Source organism: Puma concolor, chromosome A1 (assembly GCF_028749965.1).
Source record: "Puma concolor isolate L17-30 chromosome A1, mPumCon1.1.hap2, whole genome shotgun sequence".
NCBI classification, from domain to species: Eukaryota; Metazoa; Chordata; class Mammalia; order Carnivora; family Felidae; genus Puma; species Puma concolor.
The window spans coordinates 171,650,669-171,676,011 of NC_141667.1; the positions used below are offsets into that span (position 1 = coordinate 171,650,669).

Consider the following 25,343-nt stretch of genomic DNA (forward strand, 5'->3'; position numbering starts at 1 on the left):
AATCGACATTTTAACAATATTTGTTCTTCCAGTCCATGAGCATGGAATGTTTTTCCATTTTTTTGTGTCTTCTTCAGTTTATTTCACAAGCTTTCTATAATTTTCAGTGTATAGATTTTTCACCTCTGTGGTTAACTCTATTCCTAGGTATTTTATGGTTTTTGGTGCAGTTGTAAATAGAATAGATTCCTTAATTTTTCCTTCTGCTGCTTCATTATTGGTGTATAGAAATGCAACCAATTTCTGTGCATTGATTTTATATCCTGTAACTTTGCTGAATTCATGGATCAGTTCTAGCAGTTTGTGGAGTCTTTTGGGTTTTCCACATAGAGTATCATGTTATCTGCAAAGAGTGAGAGTTTGACTTCCTCCTTGCGAATTTGGATGCCTTTTATTTCTTTGTGTTGTCTGAATGCTGAGGCTAGGATTTCCAACACTATGTTGAGTAACAGTGGTGAGAGTGGACATCCTTGTCGTTTTCCTGACCTTAGGGGGAAAGCTCTCAGTTTTTCCCCGTTGAGGATGACATTAGCGGTGGATCTTTTGTGAATAGCTTTTATGATCTTGGGTTTTTATCAAGAAAGGATGCTGTACTTTGTCAAATGCTTTCTCTGCATCTCTTGAGAAGATCAAAAGATAGTAGATTATGGTAGTAATGTTAAGGCCCATGAATTCAAATTTCATTCTGCTATCAAGACTGTATTCCTGTGAATTATCTTCTCAAACAGGTTGAGTCCCTTCTCTGTGTTTAACTACTGTGAGATTGTGATTTATAATAAGAAATACATATTCAATCTTCCCTGTTTTGGGAACAGAGCTCCTAAAACCGTTGGAATTCCCTAAGTGATGAGAGTGGTGAACTATCTCTTGTTATGTTGATGAGGTGACTTTGGGGACCTCGCTAAGGATGGAGCCTGGTTGCCAAAAGAACCAATCATGTGACTAGAGAGTTGGAACTTTCATTCCCACCCCCTGACCTCCAGGGAGGGGGAGAGGGCCTAGAGATTGAGTTAATATCCAGAGGCCAATGATTTAATCAAGCATGCCTATGTAAGGAAGCCTCCATAAAAACCCAAAAGACAGGGTTGGAAGAGCTTCCAGGTTGGTAGGCACAGGGAGGTATGGGGACAGAGGCACCCTGGAGAGGGCGTGGGAGCTCCGTGCCCCTTCCCACCTATTTTGTCCTGTGCGTTTCTTCCACTTGAGTGCTCCCAAGTTATATCCTTTTATGATAAATTGGTGATCTAGTAAGTAAAGTGTTTCCTGAGTTCTGTGAGCAGCTCCAGCAAGTTAATTGAACCCTACAAGGAGGTCGTTTATACTGATTTATAGCCAGTAGGTCAGAAGTACAGGCAACAACCTGGGATTGTGGCTTGTATCTGAAGTTCAAGGAGGTGGTCTTTGGAACTTCCAATTTGTAGCTTATCAGTCAGAAGCACAGGTGACAACCTAGGCTTGCCTGTGGTGCCTGAAGTCGGGGGGAAGGCAGTCTTATAGGACTGAGCCCTTAACCTGTGGAATTTTTTTTTAATTATTTTTTTTAGTATTATTTTTTGTCAAGTTAGCTAACATACAGTGTGTACAGTGTGCTCTTGGCCTCAGGAGTAGATTCCCATGATACATCACTTACATAAAACACCCAGTGCTCATCCCAATAAGTGCCACCTTCGATGCCCATCACCCATTTCACTCTCTTTCACCCTCAGTTTGTTCTCTGTTTATTTTTTTTAATTTTTTTTTAACGTTTATTTATTTTTGAGTCAGAGAGAGACACAGCATGAACGGGGGAGGGGCAGAGAGAGAGGGAGACACAGAATCAGAAGCAGGCTCCAGGCTCTGAGCCACCAGCCCAGAGCCCAACGTGGGGCTCGAACTCGCGGACCGCGAGATCGTGACCTGAGCTGAAGTCGGACGCTTAACCGACTGAGCCACCCAGGCGCCCCTGTTCTCTGTTTTTAAAAGTCTCTTATGGGTTTCCTCCCTCTCTGTAACCATATGTTTTTTTTTCTTTCCCTTCCCCCATGGTCTTCCGTGAAGTTTCTCAACTTCCACATATGAGTGAAAACATGATATCTGTCTTTCTCTGACTGACGTATTTCACTCAGCATGATACCCTCCAGTTCCATCCATGTAGTTGCAGATGGCAAGACTTCATTCTTTTTCATTGGTCAGTAGTACTCCATTGTATATATGTACCACATCTTTATCCAGTCATCAGTTGATGGACACTTGGGCTCTTGCCATGATTTGGCTGTTGTTGAAAGCGCTGCTATAAACATTGGGGTACATGTGTCCCTATGCATCAGGACTCCTGTATCCCTTGGATAAATTCCCAGCAGTGCTGTTGCTGGGTCATATGAGCTGTGGAATCTGATACTGTCTCCGGATAGAGAGTGTCAGAATTGCTTTGAATTGTAGGACACCCAGCCGGTGGCCGTGAATTGTTTATTGTTAGTATGGGGATTCCCCTCCCTACATTGGAAATTGCGCCCAGGAACCCAAATAGAACCACTGTCCCTGGTCCTCTGAGGGAAATTAGAGGACAGAGAGACTCCTGCTTTGAAGAATCTCACATTTCTGCAATATTGCCTCTCCTTTCCCTAGGGCACTGTCCATGATTGGCCTGGCCCTGATAGCTCTGGGAACCGGAGGAATAAAGCCCTGTGTGTCTGCGTTTGGTGGAGACCAGTTCGAAGAGGGCCAGGTGAGATCATGTGCCTTCACAGAAACTACATAAAACAAATATAAACATCCAGGAATTATTCCACAGACACCAAGTCTGTTCTCCATTTGATTCTTTTCAAGGACCGATCATCAGCCACATTTGATCAGTTGATATATAACCAAAGTCATGTTGTAACCTTATCCTGTTAATTACAGGAAAAACAAAGAAACCGATTCTTTTCCATCTTTTATTTGGCCATTAATGCTGGAAGCTTGCTTTCTACTATCATCACTCCCATGCTCAGAGGTAAGACATATCTGGTTTTCTTTTTTTGAATTATGGGGAGAAAGTCAGGTGGCAAGTTTAAGTCCTTGTTTTGTTTGTTTGTTTTGTCCCTCTTTTCTCCCATTACGCTTCCGCCGTCGGATACTTCGAAATCCAGAAAATGAGCTTCGTGTTGTTTCTAATCCTATTTGACTCCCTTATCCCAAAGACCACTGAAGAATCTAAAACACCCCTAGCATGGCAATAATTTTTCCTAAGTTTTTATTAATGCAAAGTCTTTATTCATGGTAAGAGAGAAGGCAAGAAAGAGGTGCTGTCTGGCAACCAGATCTGGATGGGTCGTACTTGGCATTTGTGCCTTTGGGCACAAATTTGTGCTCCCCAGCGATATGCAGTGAGTTGGGAAGAATTTAGTGGCAACATTTTATTCTTTGCCTTCCTCTCATCTCAACTATTTCTTGTTGGTTTTTTTTTTTTTAGATTTTTTAAATGTTTATTTAGTTTTGAGAGAGAGAGAGACAGAGAGAGACAGAGAGAGAGAGAGAGACAGAGCGTAAGCAGGGGCGGGACAGAGAGAGAGGGAGACACAGACTCCGAAGCAGGCTCCAGGCTCTGAGCTGTCAGCACAGGACCCGACGCAGGGCTCAAACCCACAAACCGTGAGATCATGACCTGAGCGGAAGTTGGATGTTTAATCGACTGAGCCACCCAGGTACTCCTTAGCTATTTCTAAAAGAACTTCCCGGGATGGAGAAGGAGACAGCAGCTGTCAAGAGCGCTCAGGTATTTGTGTTTGCTGACACTCCACTGAGAGTCTGTGAATTTCCCACCTGAAGGGACTATCCGGGGACAGATTAGACCAAAACAACCTTGTGGTGTCCACACTGCAAATCAGATTCAATGATGAAAGAAAATATTTTGTGGGGATTTATGTATTTCTGCCTGGAGTAGTAGTTTGAGGATGACCCTTAAATCCCATTCCAACTTGTTTTGTATAAACATTTAATAGCTTTGGGGCACCTGGCTGGCTCAGTCCATAGAACATCCGACTTTTGACCTCAGGGTTGTGAGTTCAAGCCCCACATTGGGCATGGAGCCTACTTAAAAAAATAATAATAAAGATACTTTATTCTTTCATTATGTTCCCTCACCTCCCCCACTTCCAGGTTCTAGTAGAATATGTACTTATGCACGTTTGAATTACAGAATGTGTTAAAGGATAATTTTAAAGGTAAAATCCTAGCTCTTACACAAATATAAAATGAGCATGTGCTGAGATTTTATATGACTGATTAATCAGTGAAGAAACTGGAGGAACACTGCTACAATCAGCTCCAATAAGGATTTGAACAACAGAGATGTACGCTCTTCCCAGAGGGAAGAGTGAGTTTGCATTGCCACGAACAGAATCATTTGGACAGCTATGAACAGGAAACATTTGCGTGACTATTAATTTTCTACGAGTTAACTTCTTTCTCTACCGAATTGTGAAACGGTTAGTCAGTCAAAGACAAAGTCAAACCCCTTTCGGATCAGATTATTCCTGGAGGCTCCATTTCATTGAAAGAATTTCTAGGAGACCCTGGGTGGCTCAGTCGGTTAAATGTCCAACTTTTGATATTAGCTCAGGTCGTGATCTCATGGTCATGAGATCAAGTCCCATGTCAGGCTGAGCACGAAGCCTGCTTGGGATTTTCTCCCTCCCTCTCTCTCTGCTCCTCCCCCACTCGTGCTCATGCTCTCTCTCAAAATAAATAAATAAACATTTTTTAAAGAAAGAAAAAGAAGGAATGTCCAATAATCTCTACTTCTCCTTCCAGAGTCTTAATTTTTTTTTTCCTCACCAATCCTAGGATTTCAGAGCTACAATGGATGTGCAGTCAGAGGTTAGAAAACTATGGCTGATGGGCCAAATCCAGAAATCTGGACAAGACCATCGATTTGTCTATTGTCCATGACTGCTTTCACCTTACAAAGTCAAGGTTGAGTAGTTGCGACAGAGACTGAATGGTCCACAAAGCCTGGAATATTTACTTCCAGCTCTTCACAGAAAACTTTGTTGACCCCTGCCCTGGGCCATCTAATTGTTTTTTAAATAGCATGAATTCAGGAACACACACTCTTGATTTTCCAGGGTACTTTTGATTTTATTTACTGGGTCCCCTGTCTTCAAGTTATTGGATCCAGGTCACTTTTATCTCTCCCGCCAAGAAAATCCATATAAGGATTCCCACTGATTTTGGCTTGGCCAGTGTCAGACATCTATTTAGGGGCTAAGATTAGAACCTACGTTCGTCTCTTGCTCTTTCTACTACAAAGCTGCTGGGCTCAGCAGGCAATGAAATCGATAAAGCAAATGGATAAGTCTAGAACATCAAGTAAAAGCAATATGTAATAACCAGTTAGGGATTTTAAAAAAAATGATAACCATATATGAGCATTAAAAATGCCATAATGAGGGGCGCCTGGGTGGCTCAGTCGGTTAAGCATCCAAGTTCTGCTCAGGTCATGATCTCACAGTTTGTGAGTTCGAGTCCTACGTCAGGCTCTGTACTGACAGCTCAGAGCCCGGAGCCTGCTTCAGATTCTGTGTCTCCTTCTCTCTCTGCCCCTCCCCTGCTCATGCTCTTTCTCTCTGTCTCAAAAATAAATAAACATTAAAAAATAAGATTATAAAAAAATGTTATAATGAATTTTAATCTTATAATTTCTCCCCAGTTCAACAATGTGGAATTCACAGTAAACAAGCTTGCTACCCACTGGCATTTGGGGTCCCTGCTGCTCTCATGGCTGTAGCTCTGAGTAAGTAGAAATCAGTTGAATTAGTACAATCCTATGATCAGGTCAGACCCTCACATTAATTATTGTGACCAATTTTTTAAAACTTCATGGAATAAATTGTAATAATAATTCCCATGCTCTGAACATTCAAACAAAGTAGAGTTGGCATATTACTTCAGAGCAAATAAGATCAAAAAAGAGTTTACAGGAAATGGGATCAACTGAGCTGGGCTCTGAAAAGTTTGACACTATTTAGGCAGATTTAAGGTGAAAAGTGACAGAATCTATTAGACTAGATGACCCCATGACCGAACGCTTTTGCTCTTATCAGCGTGTGCTCGTCTCCAGCTTGCCTCAAGACCCGGCAGCCTGGTCCAGTTAGCGTTTAAATACTTCCAGTGAACATCCAGATTTCCATAATACATCATCTCGAAATGGTTCTACTAGAGTATCTTCCCGTTGGGAGGAATATATGTGTCTGTTAGACACATTCATTCACACATTAGTTCTTGGCCCTGGCTTTTTAGGAAGTATGGACAGTTTCGCCCTAGGATAGTCTACATTGAAAGACGGCAGGTGTCTTCGTTTCCTGGGACTACCGCGACAAAACACTACAGATTGGGTGGCTTCATTACAAATTTATTTATCATCTCACAGCTCTGGAGGTGGGGAATCCAAAATCAACATGGCGAGAGGGCCCTGCTCCCTCTGAAGTTACTGAGAGGGATCTCTTCCAGGTCTCTCTTCTACCTCTGGTAGTTCCCTGGCCTGATGCAGCACAATGCCAATCTGCCTGTGGCCTTCCCCTGTGTGCACATCTGTGTCCAAATTTGCCCTTTTTTGTAAGGCCACCAGTCATATTGGAGTAGGAGCCACCTGAATGACCTCATCTTAACTCGATCTTCTGCAAAGGCTGTATTTCCAAATGAGGTCACATTCTGAGGTACTGGGGGTAAGGACTTCAGCATCTTCTGGGGGCGGGGGGTGGTGGGGGTCGGGGACACGATTCAACCTGTAACGGTAGTACAAGCAGGAAACAGAGCCCAATACGCATCTCAGGCCTTTGCAGCTTCCCACTCAAATGAGAAAGTGCTGGCACTATTACTTTCTCTGACTTTTTTTCAGTTCTTCATGGAGTCAATTATGCCCCCTCTTAACCCTGTTTGTTCAGCTTGTAGCAAATTAGCTTCACCCTTACATCCAAGCCAGAATTCAGTATTTTCCCTTTTTTTCTGTGTCCATTTCCTTCCATAACTGTTTAAATACTGCCACACTCCCCTAGAAAGTCCATATATGCCTACTCCTCTCCGATTCTGCGTAAGGAGATAAAAAAGGATCTCAAAAGCTGTTGTTCGAGGCCAGACGCTGTAGTCAGTTGGCATTAGATAAATTGTCATTTAGTTTGCATGGGTCATTCTTACATCATACAATGTTTCTCGAATGGAAGAATTGAGAATAGGCCAAATTCTATGCATCAATGCTGTCTCTTGAAGTTTCTTTCAGCAGCAATCTTGTGCTTGAATTAGGCGTAAGTTAATCAGAAGCTTAAAGATTAAAATATTCGTTGGTAAAACAGAGTAGACTCCATCTATGGGTATCTCTGCCATCTCTGGATTAAGGAAGACTGGCATCGGGTGAGGATTCAAGTATATTTCTCTTTATTCAACCATAAAGAACACCTATAACACAGGCACATACTTGGACATATGCTTTCAGAGGTAGCACTTCTCAAAATCTCAGGCCCTTTTAAATTGAGGAAATTAAGTGGCATTCCATCAACCCATTGGTGCTTTTAAATGATTAAACTGTGGTATTGGACAATCAGAAATCCTCATACGGTACTGGGTTTCCAGAGTCTCCTGAAGGAATGCTTTTTCTATTTTTACAATATGCCTTTTCTAGGAAGATCCATGGAAGAATTGCCATATTGTAAAAGTGCTTTAACTGTGTAAAACTGTAGCCGCAGATGCAAAAATTCACCACTGTTTTTCTGTACCGTGACCACGGAATGAACTCTGCCACACATGATTAAGTAAGGTTTTAACAAACTAGTTTCTTCCTTTTTCTGAAGATTTATTAAAAAAGAAGAAACTCTTCTGCCATTGCAATCAGAAAATTAAAGCTGTTTTTTTGTCTTTATAGAATTATGCACTGATCTGTTACGTGAAAGCACTTACTCCTTTGTCTCCCTATGCTTAAGAATAAAACTTGCACTTAAATAGCCATATGGAGCGTCTGTGAGCCACCCCAAAATGTGGGAAGTGGACAGTAATAGGCTCCAATGTTTGTATATGACAGCACAAATATACCACCGCTCAAAGCTTCTGTGATTGTTAGGATCAAAAGCACTTTCCAAACTGGGACATAGGAAGGCAAGCCCATTCTGTGAGTAATCCCAGTATTTCTAAAACAAGGTTGTAACTCAAATAAAAACACGTCTTCTACGTCACAGGTAGTTCTGTCAAACGCCTTGTTAACGTCTTCTTTTGCCTTCCCAGTTGTGTTCGTCATTGGCAGTGGAATGTACAAGAAGTTTCAGCCCCAGGGTAATGTCATGGCTAAAGTTGTCAAGTGCATTGGTGTAAGTATTTCAGTAGCTTTCTCTGTCAGTGATATTTAGCCACCCCAGAACCTTCTACCTCCTTCAAATTAAAATGCAATGAAACATTGACTTTTCTTTATTTTTTTAAGTTTATTTATTTATTTTGAGAGAGAGAGAGAGAAACAGAGAGAGAGCATGAGCGGGGAGGGGCAGAGAGAGGGAAAGAGAGCTTCCCAAGCAGGCTCCTCACTGTCAGTACAGAGCCTGACGTGGGGCTCAAACTCATGAACTGTGAGATCATGACCTGAGCCAATACCAAGAGTCAGACACTTAGCCGACTGAACCACCCAGGTGCCCCAACATTGACTTCTCTTTAAACATTTTCTTAATGTTCTTAACTATTTTGGTAATTAAAGTTTCTTATAAAACTGACCAAATGGAAAAGGACACAAACTGAACTGAAAAAGGGAGGGATAGAAATGGCTCTTGAACTTTCGAATTAGATCGGTAGTCAAAGAAAGGCAAAGCAGAGTGACTGTTCAGCTATCACGCTGACTAACCATGGCTGATGCGGGTCAGGAAGAGTGAAACGGAAGTGGAGAGGCATAGTTTGATGCTGCATCTCAAGGGTCTGGAGTGTCAGTAATGCTACTTTCAGAATTAAGACTGAGAAAATCACTTTTTAAAGTGAACACACAAAATGAACACAGATTCATGTAGAAGATTATCAATGTCATATTTATAACAGCAAAATTTTATAACACAAAATTGCAGGAGAACAGTGCTTAACTTCTAGTAGATGTAGCCATGCTATGTAGCCATCGGAAGTCTTGTTTCCAAAGACAATTTGGTGACAGGAACATGCAGAATATGGTTTCTTCCATGTGCATCAACGTGATGTACATGCATACAGGCACATTTAAAGGTAGGAAAGGGGTGCCTGGGTGGCTCAGTCAGCTAAGCATCTGAATTCAGATCAGGTCATAATCTCAAGGCTCGTGAGTTTGAGCCCCACATCACGCTCTGTGCTGACAGCTCAGAGCCTAGAGCCTGCTTCAGATTCTGTGTCTCTTTCTCTTTCTGCCCCTTCCCCACTAGCATTCTGTCTCTCTCTCAAAAATAAACATTAAAAATTTTTTAATAATAATAAATTAATTAAAAAAAAATAAAGGCAGGAAATAAATGTTATTGTCGATCTATACTGTCCAGCCACTAGCCTCATGTGGCTCTCAAACATTTGAAATGTGTCATGTGCAACTGGGAACAGAATTTTAAATTAGATTTCATTCAAATTAATTTAAATTACACAATTTCCTATATATTGCTATATTATATTGTGAGTTCTTACTTTTTTTTTAATGTTTTTTTTTTAATTTTTTTTTCAACGTTTATTTATTTTTGGGACAGAGAGAGACAGAGCATGAACGGGGGAGGGGCAGAGAGAGAGGGAGACACAGAATCGGAAACAGGCTCCAGGCTCTGAGCCATCAGCCCAGAGCCTGATGTGGGGCTTGAACTCACGGACCGCGAGATCCTGACCTGAGCTGAAGTCGGACGCTTAACCGACTGTGCCACCCAGGCGCCCCTTTAATGTTTATTTTTGAAGAGTGCAAGTGGGATAGGGGCAGAGGGAGGGAGACACAGAATCCGAAGCAGACTCCAGGCTCTGAGCTGTCAGCACAGAGCCCGACGCGGGGCTTGAACCCACGGACCGCGAGATCATGACCTGAGCCGAAGTCGGACACTTAACCGACCGAGCCACCCAGGTGCTCCTTCACTCTTAAATTTTAATGGGACACCTGGCTGGCTCAGTCTGTGCAGCATGCGACTCTTGGACTCAGGGTTGTAAGTTTGAGCCCCATGTTGGGTGTATTACTTAAAAAAAAAATCTTTTAAAAAATTTATTTTATTATTATTACTTTCACTCTTACACTTTAAAACTGATACTCAGTTCAGTGAGTGGAAAACTTTTAAGTATATTTGGAACAACTTAGGTATATAAATTTAGTTTTTCAAACATAAATTTATGAAAAGTAAATATAAATCAAATAGTTCTGATAAAAATTGATCATGTTCTGTAAGTATAAAATATGCCCCGGGTTTTGAAGACTTGGTATGAAAAAAGAAATATAGAAATTCTCGATTGTAATATTTAATATTATTAATTTATTAATAATTGTTTAAATAATTATTGATTTAATATTAAAGTTATTCTTATTACATATTAAGATCATATGTAAGATCATTTGGATTTATTGGATTAAATAATATATAACATATTTAAAATGAATTTTACCTGTTTCCCTGTTACTTTTTTTTTACATTTATATATATATCTTTTTTTTTTTTTTTAATTTTTTTTTTCCAACGTTTATTTATTTTTGGGACAGAGAGAGACAGAGCATGAACGGGCGAGGGGCAGAGAGAGAGGGAGACACAGAATCGGAAACAGGCTCCAGGCTCTGAGCCATCAGCCCAGAGCCCGACGCGGGGCTCGAACTCACGGACCGCGAGATCGTGACCTGGCTGAAGTCGGACGCTTAACCGACTGCGCCACCCAGGCGCCCCTATATATATCTTTTTTATTTTAATTCTAGTACAGTTAACATAGTGTTATATTAGTTTCAGGTGTATCCCTGTTATTTTTTTTCAAATTTTTATTTAAATTCTAGTTAGTTAACATACAGTGCAATTTGGGTTTCCAGAATAGGATTTGGTGATTCATATCTTACATACAACACCCAATGCTCATCACAATACCCTTACTACCCATTGCCATTTAGCCCATCCCCCTGCCCACCTCCCCTCCAACAACCCTCAGTTTGTTCTCTATCTTTAGGAGTCTCTCCAGGGGCGCCTGGGTGGCTCAGTCGGTTAAGCGTCCGACTTCAGCTCAGGTCATGATCTCGCGGTCTGTGAGTTCGAGCCCCACGTCGGGCTCTGTGCTGACAGCTCAGAGCCTGGAGCCCGTTTCAGATTCTGTGTCTCCCTCTCTCTCTGCCCCTCCCCTACTCATGCTCTGTCTCTCTCTGTCTCAAAAATAAATAAACATTAAAAAGAAAATTTAAAAAAAAGAGTCTCTCCTGGTTTGTTTCCCTCTTCCCCCCCCACAACATGTTCATCTGTTTTGTTCTTAAATTCCACAGATGAGCGAAATCATATGGTGTTTGTCTTTCTCTGATTGACTTAGATCCCTGTTACTTTGTACTATGGCCAGCAGAAAACCGAACTCACAAATGGCATACATTATATTTCTCTTGAATGCTCTTCTCTAGAGGGCCCAGAGAGTCAAGTAGTAAGAATATGGCTTTGTTTACCCCACTCAAAGGCTCATAGTTAGAAAGAGATTAGGAATAAATGCAGGTTCTTTTAGCATCATCATTACACGAGTTTATACGATATATACGTTGCTTCTCTCACAAACACAGCTTTCCATTAAAGGCAGTTGTATTGAAATGTGTTTCCCTCATAAAGTAATCGGTTCTGTTTTGAAATGTGATTTTTCTTCCTTCCTTCAGTTTGCCCTCAAAAATAGGTTTAAGCATCGGAGTAAGGAGTTTCCCAAGAGGGAGCACTGGCTGGACTGGGCTAAAGAGAAATATGATGTGAGTGACCGTTATCGCTGCAGTTTTCTTGGGGTCTTCCTCTAGCACGGGAACAGCCACAGTGGCGGTTCGTATGATTAAGGCCACGTGGACAAAATTATCAGTTGTATCCTTGTAAACCTGACTAGTGTTTTGAACAAGACTATGCAAGAATGTGTGTTAATGTTGAGAAGAGCTTGATAAACGGTGGGTATAGCTGCAAACAACATTATCTTTTCATAGGTTTTCATTTGGTAGAATCGGTTATTAATTATGTGTGATTGTGGTCACGTAACCAGTGCGAAAACAGAAGAATCAGTGAACAGTGGTGATGAGGGTTACATTTATTGGAATTACATTTAAATTCTAGTAATATGCCTTTTATTTATTTATTTATTTATTTATTTATTTATTTATTTTATAGTTTATTCTTATTTATTTTGAGAGAGAGATAGAGAGCAAGCGGGGGAGGGGCACAGAGAGAGGAAGACAGAATCCCAAGCAGGCTCCATGCTGTCAGCGCATGGATGCGGGGCTCGAACTCACGAACTGTGAGATCATGACCTGAGCTGAAGTCTAGTTGGACGCTTATCCGACTGAGCCACCCAGGTGCCCCTAGTAAGATGCCTTTTAAACTGACATTCGCACTCATTTTAAATAGCTGAGGAATTCTGGGTTTTCTAAAAAAATTTGCGGGAGGGTTCTTTGGAACAATTAGTCACCTCCCGGCTTGTCTCTGGTTGCACGTGTCTATACTGAAACAACACTGCTGACAGCTGTGAATGACACTGATTCATCCTTCCCCATTTCATCCACAGGAGCGGCTCATCTCTCAAATTAAGATGGTTACGAGGGTGATGTTCCTGTATATCCCGCTCCCAATGTTCTGGGCCTTGTTTGACCAGCAGGTAATGTAAAGCTGTGTGTGTTTCTTTACATCTTTATTTAGCAAAATTCCTTGGGCGCTACCACGGACAGGGCAGTACTTAGTATTTAGCTTCTAAAAACGTTTTCTTCCAGTTTCTTTTTTATACTTCGTTTATTTACTAAGTGTTAGATCACACTGAGTTTCTTTAAAAAAAAAAACAACACCACAACTCTAGATGGTTCTATCCACATTTCTGTTGCAAAACAATGAAGAAAATCAGGTGTGGTCAGCTTACAGAGCCTTGGGAAAGATTTGATCAAAGTATCTAGAACTCTTACCAGCGAAACCAAGAATAAAGAGCTTTTCTACTGATACAGTGTGCTCAGAGGATGTACAGTATTGCCTTTTATGGGATCCACAGAACATTTAAGCTGCAAAAGGCCTTGATACCTTCTGCTCTAAAATAGAATGCTTGAGCTAGAAGTACCATCCAAGGATGTGAAATGACTACCTAAGTCATTCTGACCAGAGCAAAGAACTCAAACCCAGATCAGTGCCTTGTCACCCTCCTCTTGCTCCTGCAACCGGAAGACGTGTGCCTAGGAAGTTTTCAGATTTGGGTTAAACAACTCAATGCGTGAATACTCGGTTGCCAGAGTAATGAGATAGTGTTTCTTCTAGAAACTGCAGCTTTAAAAAAAATTATAAACGCAGGTCCTTTTATTGTACAGGAAGGGTTATTAAAAGGACAAAACAACTCTTGGAAAAAATTTGAGTGAACACATTAATCTCCTTAGTTGTAAATGTGGGATTTAGACCAGCATCTTAAGCACAGGGAGGCAGTTTTGCGTGTTGAATAGGAACCAGCTGAATAGGAATCAGATTTGCTCTAGAAGTACACTCATCACCTTCTAGCTGTATGACTGGGGCGGGGGGCGGATTCTGTAATGCTCCTGGAAGGGTAATCGCCCATGGCAAGGCTGTGCAGATCAAATTAGAGACCGTGCATAAAGTGATCCATGCCTGACATCTCTTAAGAGCTCAAGCAGTGGTGTACTTCTTGACTTTCCATAATGCCTTCTAAACGGAGTTGACAGATTGAAAACTTTATGTGTTCAGTCCTCCATGGAAATAATCACATGTACCTGTATACAGTCCTGAATCCTCTTTATATAAAATAAGTTGAATGTAACTAGGCTGCAGGGTTAAATCCATCAGTCTTTTTTAAAATGTTTATTTATTTATTTTGATGGGGAGGGCAAGGGGAAGGGGCAGAGAGAGAGGGAGAGAGAGAATCCCAAGCAGGCTCTGCACCATCAGCATGGAGCCCAAGGTGGGGCTCGATCACACAAACCATGAGATCATGACCTGAGCCAAAATCAAGAGTTGGATCCCTAACCAACTGAGCCACCCAGGCGCCCCTGAACCATCATGCTATTGGTGGATTTCTACTTCAGGACAGCCTAGACTGTCAAACATGGCTCTTAACAATAATGATGTTCTTGGAGCGCCTGGTGGCTCAGTCAGTTAAGTGTCCCACTCTTGGTTTCTGCTCAGGTCATGATATTGTGGTTTGTGGAATTGAGCCCCACATTGGGCTCTGCACTGACAATGCAGAGCTCGCTTGGGGTTCTCTCTCTCTCTCTCTCTCTCTCTCCTCCCCTCACCCACTCATGCTCGCTTTCCCTCTATCTCCCAAAATAAATAAATAAACTTAAAAAAAAAAAAAAGATGTTCTTGAAACTGTGATGCCAGTGAATGTAGAATATCTTACGTGTACGTAGCTGCCTCCACCTTATAGGTGATGCCATGCTTTCCAACAGGCCCCAGCCTGTGTCTTTGTATTTCCTAAGGATGGCCGTCTCTCAGAAGAGCGCTTTCTAGATTCTTCCCTGGGGTTGAGAACTATATGTTGTGTTAACCTGTGCAGCAGAAATGCAAGTTGTTTGGTTTTACCCAGCGTGACAATGGAGCTGGAAGATAAACTTGAGGTTTAAATCCCATAACATTTCAGACCTCCTTCCTGCTCTGGAAGAGACGCAACATTGACTTGTAAAACGTTTAAAACTCATGTTCCCAAATGATGCAGTGAACGTATTCATTTTTAGGGCTCCAGGTGGACGCTGCAAGCCACAGCTATGAGTGGGAAAATTGTAAGTTCGGGACGTCCAGCTATTCTCCCTCCCCTGGGCACCGCTCTTCTGTTTTAGTCCCTTCACCCTCTTTCCCTTCCCTGTCACGACATTCTTCATCCTCCCCAACTGATCACCTCTGGGAACTGATCAGTGAGACTTTCCCCCCTGCTCTTTTCAGGGACTTCTTGAAATTCAGCCGGACCAGATGCAGGTAGGAGAAGATGTTTAAGTTGCTTTCTGAGATCAAAGTACCTTTGAGACAACAGCTAACGGTTCCTCTCCACTCCACTCACAGACCGTGAACGCCATCTTGATCGTCATCATGGTCCCCATTGTGGATGCCGTGATATATCCTCTGATTGCAAAATGTGGCTTCAATTTCACGTAGGTTCTCAGCAGGTTGGAGGTGGGGGTGAGGCCCTGTCAGTCCCAGGGCTTTGCAAATAGACCTCACTCCATCAGCTGGAAAGAATGTCTCCCCTTCCAGCACACCACCTATATGATGGGGTTTTTAAAGAATTATATTTGAATGAGAGGTCTCTGTGCTGATGTGTCTGGAAATTTGCCCTTAACATAAAAGTGCTGTAAAAGGCAGCCTGAAAAGCTTCTAATTAAAGCTTTCATATATGTAGATGATAGAAATGTTAACTGTCATCCAACGTATCGCCTAAGCCATAGTTTCTAGAAATTAAATGTGAAAATGCAAATAAGCTCCCTTATATATATCCTTCCTCATCTCAATCAGAAATAAGAGAGGAAGAGATACTTTCGAACAGTATTTCACAGGGAAGTTAGTTTTGTTTGGGTGGATGGCGGGAAAGGAACGTTATCATTAGCTCGCTTGTGTATGAGGCTGGTTGAGAGTCACTCTTACTTATGTCTCAGCTCTTTGAAGAAGATGACAGTTGGAATGTTCCTGGCTTCCATGGCTTTCGTGGTGGCGGCAATTGTGCAAGTAGAAATTGATGTGAGTTGCCCTCTGGTCCCCCAGTGGCTTTTCCTGCGGGTCAGGTGGAACGTTCGGAAGGCTTCTTTCTCCGGGGCTGTGGGGATTAGGGGAGGCCAGGGTCTCTGCCGACAGACTGTCCTGGAGCCAGAGACAATGTCGATGTGTTGCAGGGGCAAAATGGTCCTTTTCGGGCAGTGCGCACTACAGGTTCTCGTCACTGTGAAGGGGGCAGCCTGCAGTAGAGTCAGATGGGTGTGCTTCACTTGAGAAGTATGCATGGCGGTGACACGGGGAGTTTCCATTGACACAGTTTATGTAAGGGGAGCGGGAGTTCATGGAACTTGTTTTTTGCAATCTGAACTCCTAGGAAGTCTGGTTAGAAGTTCATCACTCAACAAACAAGAAGCACTTTGAAAACATGTAAATTGTCTTTGGGAAGACGCCTCTGTGATTTCAAGTTTCCAGTGATGTTAGTCCCCACTCCAGTCCACACTCAGTCCGTTGGACCCACAGTGGCACTAAACCAAGTTTCTAGTGCTGTTAGAGACCAGGCCCCGGAAATGGGCGTTACATAGTGTGTAAGACAGGAGGTAAACACTCCCCTCCCACCTCTCTCCCCTCCTCCTTTCTCTGTCTCTGTCTGTCTCCTCCCCTCTGTCTCTGTGTGTGTGTCTCTCTCTGTCTCTCTCTGTTTCTGTCTTTATCTCTCCCTCCCTCCCTCCTTCTCTCTTTTTAAATTTTTTTAAAATTTGGAATTGTGACAAAACATACATTAAAAAATTCACCATCTTAACCATTTCTAAGTATACAGTTCAGTCATGTTAAATACATTCACAGCGTCGTGCAATCAATCTACAGAATGCTTTTCATCTTGCAACACTAAAGCTCTGTGCCCATTAAAAACAGCTCCCCATCTCCCCTCCCCCAGCCCCTGGCAACCACCATCCCACTTACTGTCTCTATGAGTTCGTGCACTCTTGGTACCTCATCTAAGTGGATTCATACACCAAGTGGTCTTTGCTGGGTGGCTTGTTTCACCAAGCATAATGTCCCCAAGCTTCTTCCATGCGGTAGCAGGTGTCAGAATCTCCTTTGGTAAAGTGGAATCATAGTCCACTGTTGGATGGACCACGTTTTGTTTATCCATTCGTCTGTCAGTGGACATTTGCGTTGCTTTCATGTTTTGGCTACCGTGCGTCGTGTTCCTGTGAACGTGCGTGTACTCACTTGCTCTGGAACATAGCTCGCTTTGTGCAAAATGAACTGTGGGACTAGTGTAGGCTTCTAGACTAGAATTGAAAGGATTGCTCCATGGACCCCAGGATTTGAGAGAGAGCACTACAGGGAGAAGGCAGAAGCCCTGAAGGAACGTGTGGAGGCAGGAGGGCATAAAATACCTATGGAAGGATGTCGAGAGCACTGTCAAGGCTGTGGTCCAGGCTCCCAAAGTTAGAGGGGATGATGGTGGCCTCCAGGAGAGTAGATCTCACGTGTCACAACAAGATAAACATTCACTTGGGCTGTGGTTACTCTGACCTCCTCAGAGAACAGGCTTCATAACCTGGTATCCTTTGACTTGGAGGTGGCTAGGTAAGACCCGGAGCAGCCTCTTTGTGATTTCTTCCATGTTTTGTACAAGCATCATTTTCTGTGGGTGCCATGAGGTGAACAACTGAAGACTTCACAGGGGAGTTTGGTATCTCAGCCGGTGCGGCTTTCTGTGCTGTAGCAGGGGTGGGGGTGGGGGGTGGTGACTGTCGTGCTAGGGCAAGCTTATCTTCAATATGCATGGAGACATCACTGCTAATCTTCTTTTATTTTGCTCAGAAAACTCTTCCAGTCTTCCCCAAACAAAACGAAGTCCAGATTAAAGTACTGAATATAGGAAATGATAACATGACTGTATATTTTCCTGGAAGCGCGGTAACGCTTGACCAAATGTCCCAGGTAAGTAGAAGGGAATTCAACTTCCTTTTTTATCTTCTGACCTGAATTATAATAGTTTTGAAGAAACTATCTTCTTGACCCTTATGTAATTCCTACAACAAGTCCAGAAGTGAAATGTCTTGTTATCTTGGTCTCATTTTGGCCTCACTCCAGACCAGTGTGCCTCAAACTTTAATGTACATGTGAATCACCTGGGGAGCTTATGAAATGCAGAGTCTTAATCAGTAGGTCTGAAATGCTGCATTTTTAACATGCTCTCTCATGCATGGATCCACATTTTAAACAGCAAGGATCTGGCAATGGTTCTCCACTAGGGGCTATTTTGCCCCCAAAGGGGACATTTGGTAATTTCTGGAAACATTTTTCATTGGCACAACTGAGAGTGTGCTCTTGGCATTTCATATGTAAGAAGCCAGGGATGCTGACACACAGTCCCACAACAAAGAATTATCTGGCCCCAAACGTCAATAGTGCCAAGGTTGGAAAACCCTAATCTGGATGGTCGCTGGTCTCAATTAGAGGTTCTCATCCTTGGGTCCATACTGGAATCACCTAGAGAGCTTTGAAAATTCTGATACCTCATAGATTTTGATTTAACTGGTCTCACTCCTGTTCAGCCACGGTTAAGAACCGCTCCCTTATAGCTTATGAAACTGACAATCTCGAAGAAAAAAGAAAATTTGACTTCTGAGTGCTCAGAGCAGCCCAGTACTGATTGTCACCAGGGTTACGGCTTTTCCTCTAAAACTACTCTTTGACCAGTGGTGGAAATGATTTCCAGAACATTTATTTTCATAAAATGAAATAATAGTAAAATGCTGTACAAAAAGTATAATTCTTGTGTAACACTAAAGAAGTTCATGACAGAGTTCAAAAGAGTGGGTGGGAGGCTGAGACAAACCAATGCCAGCTTCTGCAAGGCTTTTCTTTCTTCCTTCCTCCCTCCTCTCTTTCTTTCTTTCTTTCTTTCTCTCTCTTTTTTCTTTCTTTCTTTCTTTCTTTCTTTCTTTCTTTCTTTCTTTCTCTCTTTCTTTCTCTTTCTTTCTTTCTTTCTTTCTTTCTTTCTTTCTTTCTTTCTTTCTTTCTTTCTTTCTTTCTTTCTTTCTTTCTTTCTTTCTTTCTAAGTAGCTTCTGTGCCCAATGTGGAGCTTGAACTCACCACCCTGAGATTAAGAGTCACATGCTCTACTGACAGAACCAGCCAAGCACCCCCCGCCCCGCCCCTCAAGGCATTTTTTTGATGTGTATGAACATCAACTGGGGATGTCAAATGATATGCCATGGCAGTGTGCAGTTATTCTGCGTGACAGTGCAGAATAAGATGCTATGGTATTAACTTTGACTCCTTTTCTCACGTTATAGACAAATGAATTTATGACGTTTGATGTAGACAAACTGACAAGTATAAACATCTCTTCTACTGGATTACCCATCACTCCAGTAACTCATAAGTTTGAGCAGGGCCATCGCCATACCCTGCTAGTGTGGGCCCCCAATAACTACCGCGTGGTAAGTAGTTAGACCCTACAGCTGATTCTTTACTATTTGTGATGTTGGAAACAGCCTGTGAATGGTGTGACTTTCTTTTACCCCATGTAGTATAATTATAATTATATAAGATCATCTTCAAGTCTTCCTTCTTCAAGGGTACAAGTCATTTGACTTCCAATAAAAGTTTGAGTGATAGATGGGAAGGATTAATATTAATTAAAATGTTCAAAAAGAACTTTGGGGCATGATATAGTGGGGGGGGGCGAGTGCATACAAGTCACACAGAATACATATATGCATTCTTAGCAACTTTTTGAGATAAAATTTTAAATATATCTTTAATTGTATTGGTTATAAAATTCACACTGACTGAGTAATTGGAAAATTAAAGCAGTCCCTTAAAAATGTAGTAAACATATTAGGTAAAAGCAATAAAAATATACACAAAATATTTCATGACAAAATACAAGTGCTTATAAGCCAATCCACATATAAAGAAACTATGAAGGTATAGTTGAACCAAGTGAAGGAGTTGTGGGTATTCTATAAGGTAAATTTAGGTGACCTTCTATAAAACTGCAATATGGAATTAAGACTTCTTGGTCATGTGTTTTATTAGGGAGTTCTTGAGTGACTCATTCCAAATTCCTGGACAGTAGGGTTCTGTGGAACCTCCAGAAAGCAAGCATCAAAAATTGTGGAGGCTCATGTTAACCTTAAAGAAAACCAAGGCCAAAGGTTGGAGCCCTGCACATATAATCATTATGCCCTTGGCTCCTAGGATATATGTCAACGTAATTCTCCTTCTCAAAGGCTGAAATGGTAATCTGAACTTATTCAAGTGGATAAGATTTGAAAATGCTTTCTTTCTCAGGTAAAAGATGGCCTTAACCAGAAGCCAGAAAAAGGAGAAAATGGCATCAGGTATGTATATTTCTTTAAAACTTAAGTTTTATCAGCTTCTGATGGAAGTGATGATTCCCATAATAAAGTCCAGCTGTAACAAGGAGAGTGTGGGAATTTATCCAAAGAATGTAAGGCTGGTTCAATATTCAAAAAAAAAAAAAAATCAATCAAGATAAACTGTCATCTGAATAAACTAAAGAAAAAAACCCATATCATCATATCAATGGATGCAGAAAAAACATTTAATAAACTTCAGTGTCCATTCATGATTTTAAAAAAAAAAAACTTCAACAAACTAGTAGTTGAAGAGAACTTCCTTACTCTGAAAAAGGACATCTAAAAAACCGAAGCTATCGTTACACTTAACGGTGAAAGTCTGAATGCTCTTCCCGTAAGATCATCCGCGCTCTCCACTCCTATTCAGTATCCTTCTAGACACCAGTGCAATGAGACTAGAAAAAGAAGCATCTTGATTGGAAAGGAAGAAATAAACTATTCCTACTCACAGATGACATAAGTATCTGCACAGAATGTCCCAAAGACTACCAAAAAACTCATAGAATCAGTAAGTGAGTTTAGGAACAAGTGTAGAAATGGCACAAAATACAAGGGCAACACAACAAAGCATCACATTTCTATATACCAGTAATGAATGATTGGAAACTGAAACTCTAAAACTATGCAATAGCTCCAAAAAAAGATAAAATACTAGCTGCAAATCTAATAAAACATGGTGTACAGTTCTATGAATTTTAACACAGGTCTAGATTCATATAAACACCATTCATTACAACCAGAATGCAGACCAGTTCCCCAAATCTCCCTCGTGCTGCCGATAGCCAAACCTCTCCTCCACTCCTAGCCCAAGGCAACCACTGATCTGTTCCCACATCTTTATCATTTTTTTGACCATTGCCACATACAAGATTTGAGAACTAAAACTACAAAAGGCTTATGAAAGAAACTAAGAGTGAGTGAAATAAATGGAGAGATATGCTGGATTCATGGATTAGAAGACTTAATATAGGGGTACCAAGGTGGCTCTGTCAATTGAGTGACCAATTGTTGATTTTGGGTCGGGTCATGATCTCAGGGTTGTGGTATTGAGCCCCGCATTGGGCATTGTGCTGAGCATGCAGCCTGCTTGAGATTCTCTTTCCCTTTCCCTCTGCCCCTCCCTGCTTGTGCACGTGTGCACACAAGCCCTCTCTCTAAAATATAAATGAATGAATGAATGAATGAATGAATGAATAAAATAATTTTTTTTAAGTTAGAAAAAAGGGGGGCCTGGTTGACTCAGTTGATTGAGTGTCCAACTTCAGCTCAGATCATGATCTTTGCAGTTCAGTTGGTTAGTCTGAGCCCCGTGTTGGGCTCTGTGCTGACAGCTCAGAGCCTGGAGCCTGCTTTGGATTCTGTGTCTCCCTCTCTCTCTGTCCCTCCCCCGCTCACAGTCTCACAAAAATAAGTAAACTTTAAAAGGCTTTTAAAAAAATAAAATAATAAAAATAAATTTAAGAAATAAAAGTTAAAAGAAAAGAAGACTTAATATAGTGACAATGTCAATTCTCCCCAAACTGGCCCCTCGGTTTAGTGCAATTCCTATCAAAATCATAGCAGTATTTTTCTATGACTTTTTCCACTTTTATTGAGGTATAAAATGACAAATAAAATTGTATATATTTAAAGTATTCAACATGATGATTCAATATATGTATACATTGTGAAGCATTTACTACAATCAAATTAACACAATCACCTTAGTTACCTTCTGCGTGTGTGGTAAGAATGCTTAAGATCTAATCACTTAGTGCACTTGAAGTATACAATATGGTGTTACAAATTATAGTCCCCATTTGTACATTAGAACCTCGAAACTTATTCCTCTTGGAACTAAGTTTGTGCTCTTTAACCCAACGTGTCCCTGTTTCCCACCCCCAGTCCCTGGCAACCACCATTCATTCTACTCTCTGCTTCTATGAGTTCAACTTTTTTTTTTTTTTTTTTTTTAGATTCCATATATATGTGATGCCATGCAGTATTTGTCTTTTTCTGTCTGGCTTGTTTCACTTGGCATGATGTTTCTAGGTTCATCCATGTTGTCACAATGGCAGGAGTGCCTTCTTTTTAATGGCTGAATAATATTTCATTTTAATATATACATATAGATATATAGACATAGGTAAATTAGAGTTCATCCAAACTAAAACCCTTTGTTCTGTAAATCTCAGTGTTAAGAGAATGAAAAGGTAAGCTACATTCTGGCATAAAATATTTACAAATCATATATCTAAGTATTTGTATCCAGAATACATAAAGTACTCTCTAAACTCAATAATAAGAAAATAACCCAGTTAAAAAACAGCAAAAGATTTTTACATTACAACAGAGAAGATATATCCATTGCAAATAAACATGTGAAAAGATGTTCAACATCATTGGCCATTAAAAAAATTAAAACCACAGTGAGTTGCATGACATACCTATTAGACGGCTCTAATAATTTTTTTTTAACTGATAATACCAAATGCTGGTGAGGAGACAGAGTAACCATGCTTTGTTGAAAAACAGTGAGGCAGTTTCTTATAAAGTCAAATGCATACTTACCATACAACCCAGCCATCCATTCTCAGATATTTATCCTAAAGAAATGCAAACTTGGGGCACCAGGGTGGCTCAGTCAGTTGAGCATCTGACTCTTGATTTTGGTTCAGGTCATGATCCCAGGGTCATAGGATTGAGCCCTGCATCAGGCTCTGAGCAGAGCATGGTGCCTGCTTAAGATTCTCTCTCCCTCTCTCTCTCTCTCTCTTTTTCTCTTTCTCTCTTTCTCTCTCTCTCCCCCTCCCTCTGCCCCTCTTCTGCTTGTGCTCTTGTGCTCTTTCTCTCTCTCAAATTAAAAAAAATTTAAATTAAAAAAATATTTTAATTAAAAATATATGCAAACTTACGTTCACATAAAAACTTATACACGAATGTTCATAGAACCTCTAATCATAATCACCAAAGACTGGAAGTCACCCAAATGGCCTTCAGTGGGTAATGGATAAACAGACAATAGACTATAGTACATCCACATAAAAGAATATTACTCAAAAAAGGAACAAACTATTGACATATACAATAATATAAATGAATGTCAAATGCATCATGCCATGAAAGAAGCCGATCTCAAAAAAGTTAGATGCGTACTATATAATTCCATTCACATGGCATTCTGGCAATGGTCAAAACAATTATAAGGATGTGGGAACAGATCAGTGGTTGGGAGTGGAGGAGAGGTTTGGCTATGGGCAGCACGAGGGAGATTTGGGGAACTGGTCTGTATTCTGGTTGTAGTGGTATTTATATGAATCTAGACATGTGTTAAAATTCATAGAACTGGGGGCGCCTGGGTGGCTCAGTCAGTTAAGCATCTGACTTCGGCTTAGGTCATGATCTTATGGTCCGTGAGTTCGAGCCCTGTGTCGGGCTCTGTGCTGACAGCTCAGAGCCTGGAGCCTGTTTCAGATTCTGTGTCTTCCTCTCTCTCTGACCTTCCCCCATTCATGCTCTGTCTCTCTCTGTCTCTAAAATGAATAAACGTTAAAAAAAAAAAAGAAAGAAAGAAAATATATCCTCAAATGGAAACGTTCTGAATGTCAAGATTAATTGGAATATTCTGTTATATACCTTGAATTGTTCGGTGGTACTACATCTTGATTGTTTTAATTTTAATTCTTTTTTTTTTAATGTTTATTTTTGAGAGAGAGAGAGAGAGAGAGAGAGAGAGAGAGAGAGAGAGAGAGCATGCCAGCAGGGAAGGGGCAGAGAGGGAGGGGGACAGAGGATCTGAAGCGGGCTCTGTGCTGACAGCAGAGAGCCTGATGTGGGGCTCGAACTCACAAACTGTGAGATCATGACCGGAGCTGAAGTCAGACACTCAACTGAATGAGACACCCAGGTGCCCCTGACTGCTTTAATTTTAAACTAAGGTTTTCTTGCACAACCTTTGTTTTTTCCTGTAACTCACTTGGCCTCTTGTTGACAAAAGGATAAATCTTTATCTCCAGGGATTGGATCAAGGGAATTCACTTTCCTCTTTGAGAACCAACTCTCGAGCACGCTCTTTAATCTAACTAGGGCATTTGCTCTGTAGTCCTGAGATGCCGCTGTCCTCCTAGAATTGTCTGTTTGCCCAGGTTAGCGCCTTCCTTTCTTGAACTCCATATCATCTTTCTTGGACACCTTTCTTGTTTTGCTAAGACCGTGCTCAAATATCTGACCAAGAAAAGCTGTGAGGTAAATTGCGAGTCCCTGCTTGCCTGGGAGTGCTCTTCTGTTCTCACACTTGGTCACAGGTTAGCCGCCATTGTCTTCCCAGAACTCTAGAATCTTATCTCTGTTGGCATCTAGCACCTAATTGTACTCACGATAGATAGACAGATAGACAGACAGACAGACAGCGTCTGCCACTCTCTGTAGTTGATTTAATTTCGTTTCACCAAGCCGTATCTTCTTTCTCCTTGGTGTGCTCAGGTTTCCCTGCAGTATAACTGCATGTGGGTAGTAGCCAGCCCTAGGCCCTTTCGATTTTTGGCTCTTCCTCTCTTTCTTTGTTCTCTTCTGTATGAGTTTGCTAAGGCTGCCATAACAAAGTACCACAGGCTGGAAGGCTTAAACAACAGAAAATTATCTCCTCATAGTTCTGGAGGCTGGAAGTCCAATATCAAAGCATTAGCAGGGCTGATTTTCTCTGAGGCCTCTCCCCTTGGCTTAGAGATGGCCATCTTCTGTGTCTTCATATGGTCTTTCTTCTGTAGGTCTGTATCCTAATCTCCTCTTCTTATAAGGACACCAGTGATCTTGGATTAAGGCCCACCCTAATGACCTCATTTTACCTCTTGAAAGACCCAGCCTCCAAATACGGTCACATTCTGAGGTATTGAGGGTTAGGACCTCAACATGTGAATTGGAGAGAGGGGGCCGGGAGACATAGTTAAGTCCATGACATCTTCTTTTGTGTCTTCTAGATCGTTCTTCCATCCCTCACGCATGCACATACACACAACTGTCCTAGCAGACCCGGAAGGAAATCTTCTGATGATGGTCACTTGGCCCTTTCCTGATCTTCATATTTCGTCTGAGCTGGAAGTGCCTCTGGTATTTCCTTTGTGCCTCAGAATCATCATTTTCATTTCTTCAAAAATG

The 25,343-nt window shown here is 41.4% G+C and overlaps 1 protein-coding gene across 1 annotated transcript in view; it reads left to right on the forward strand.

Annotated features, from left to right (window-relative positions):
• SLC15A1 (solute carrier family 15 member 1) overlaps positions 1 to 25,343 on the forward strand; it is a 57,335-nt gene that overhangs the window by 24,409 nt on the left and 7,583 nt on the right. Inside the window, exons 6-18 of the mRNA XM_086709126.1 lie at positions 2,605 to 2,704; positions 2,881 to 2,971; positions 5,669 to 5,752; positions 8,230 to 8,312; positions 11,792 to 11,878; positions 12,676 to 12,765; positions 14,834 to 14,878; positions 15,039 to 15,071; positions 15,156 to 15,244; positions 15,746 to 15,827; positions 17,637 to 17,756; positions 19,119 to 19,265; positions 20,122 to 20,171. Coding sequence (XP_086565252.1) covers positions 2,605 to 2,704; positions 2,881 to 2,971; positions 5,669 to 5,752; positions 8,230 to 8,312; positions 11,792 to 11,878; positions 12,676 to 12,765; positions 14,834 to 14,878; positions 15,039 to 15,071; positions 15,156 to 15,244; positions 15,746 to 15,827; positions 17,637 to 17,756; positions 19,119 to 19,265; positions 20,122 to 20,171 — 1,101 coding nt within the window. The remainder of the gene's footprint in view (positions 1 to 2,604; positions 2,705 to 2,880; positions 2,972 to 5,668; positions 5,753 to 8,229; positions 8,313 to 11,791; positions 11,879 to 12,675; positions 12,766 to 14,833; positions 14,879 to 15,038; positions 15,072 to 15,155; positions 15,245 to 15,745; positions 15,828 to 17,636; positions 17,757 to 19,118; positions 19,266 to 20,121; positions 20,172 to 25,343) is intronic.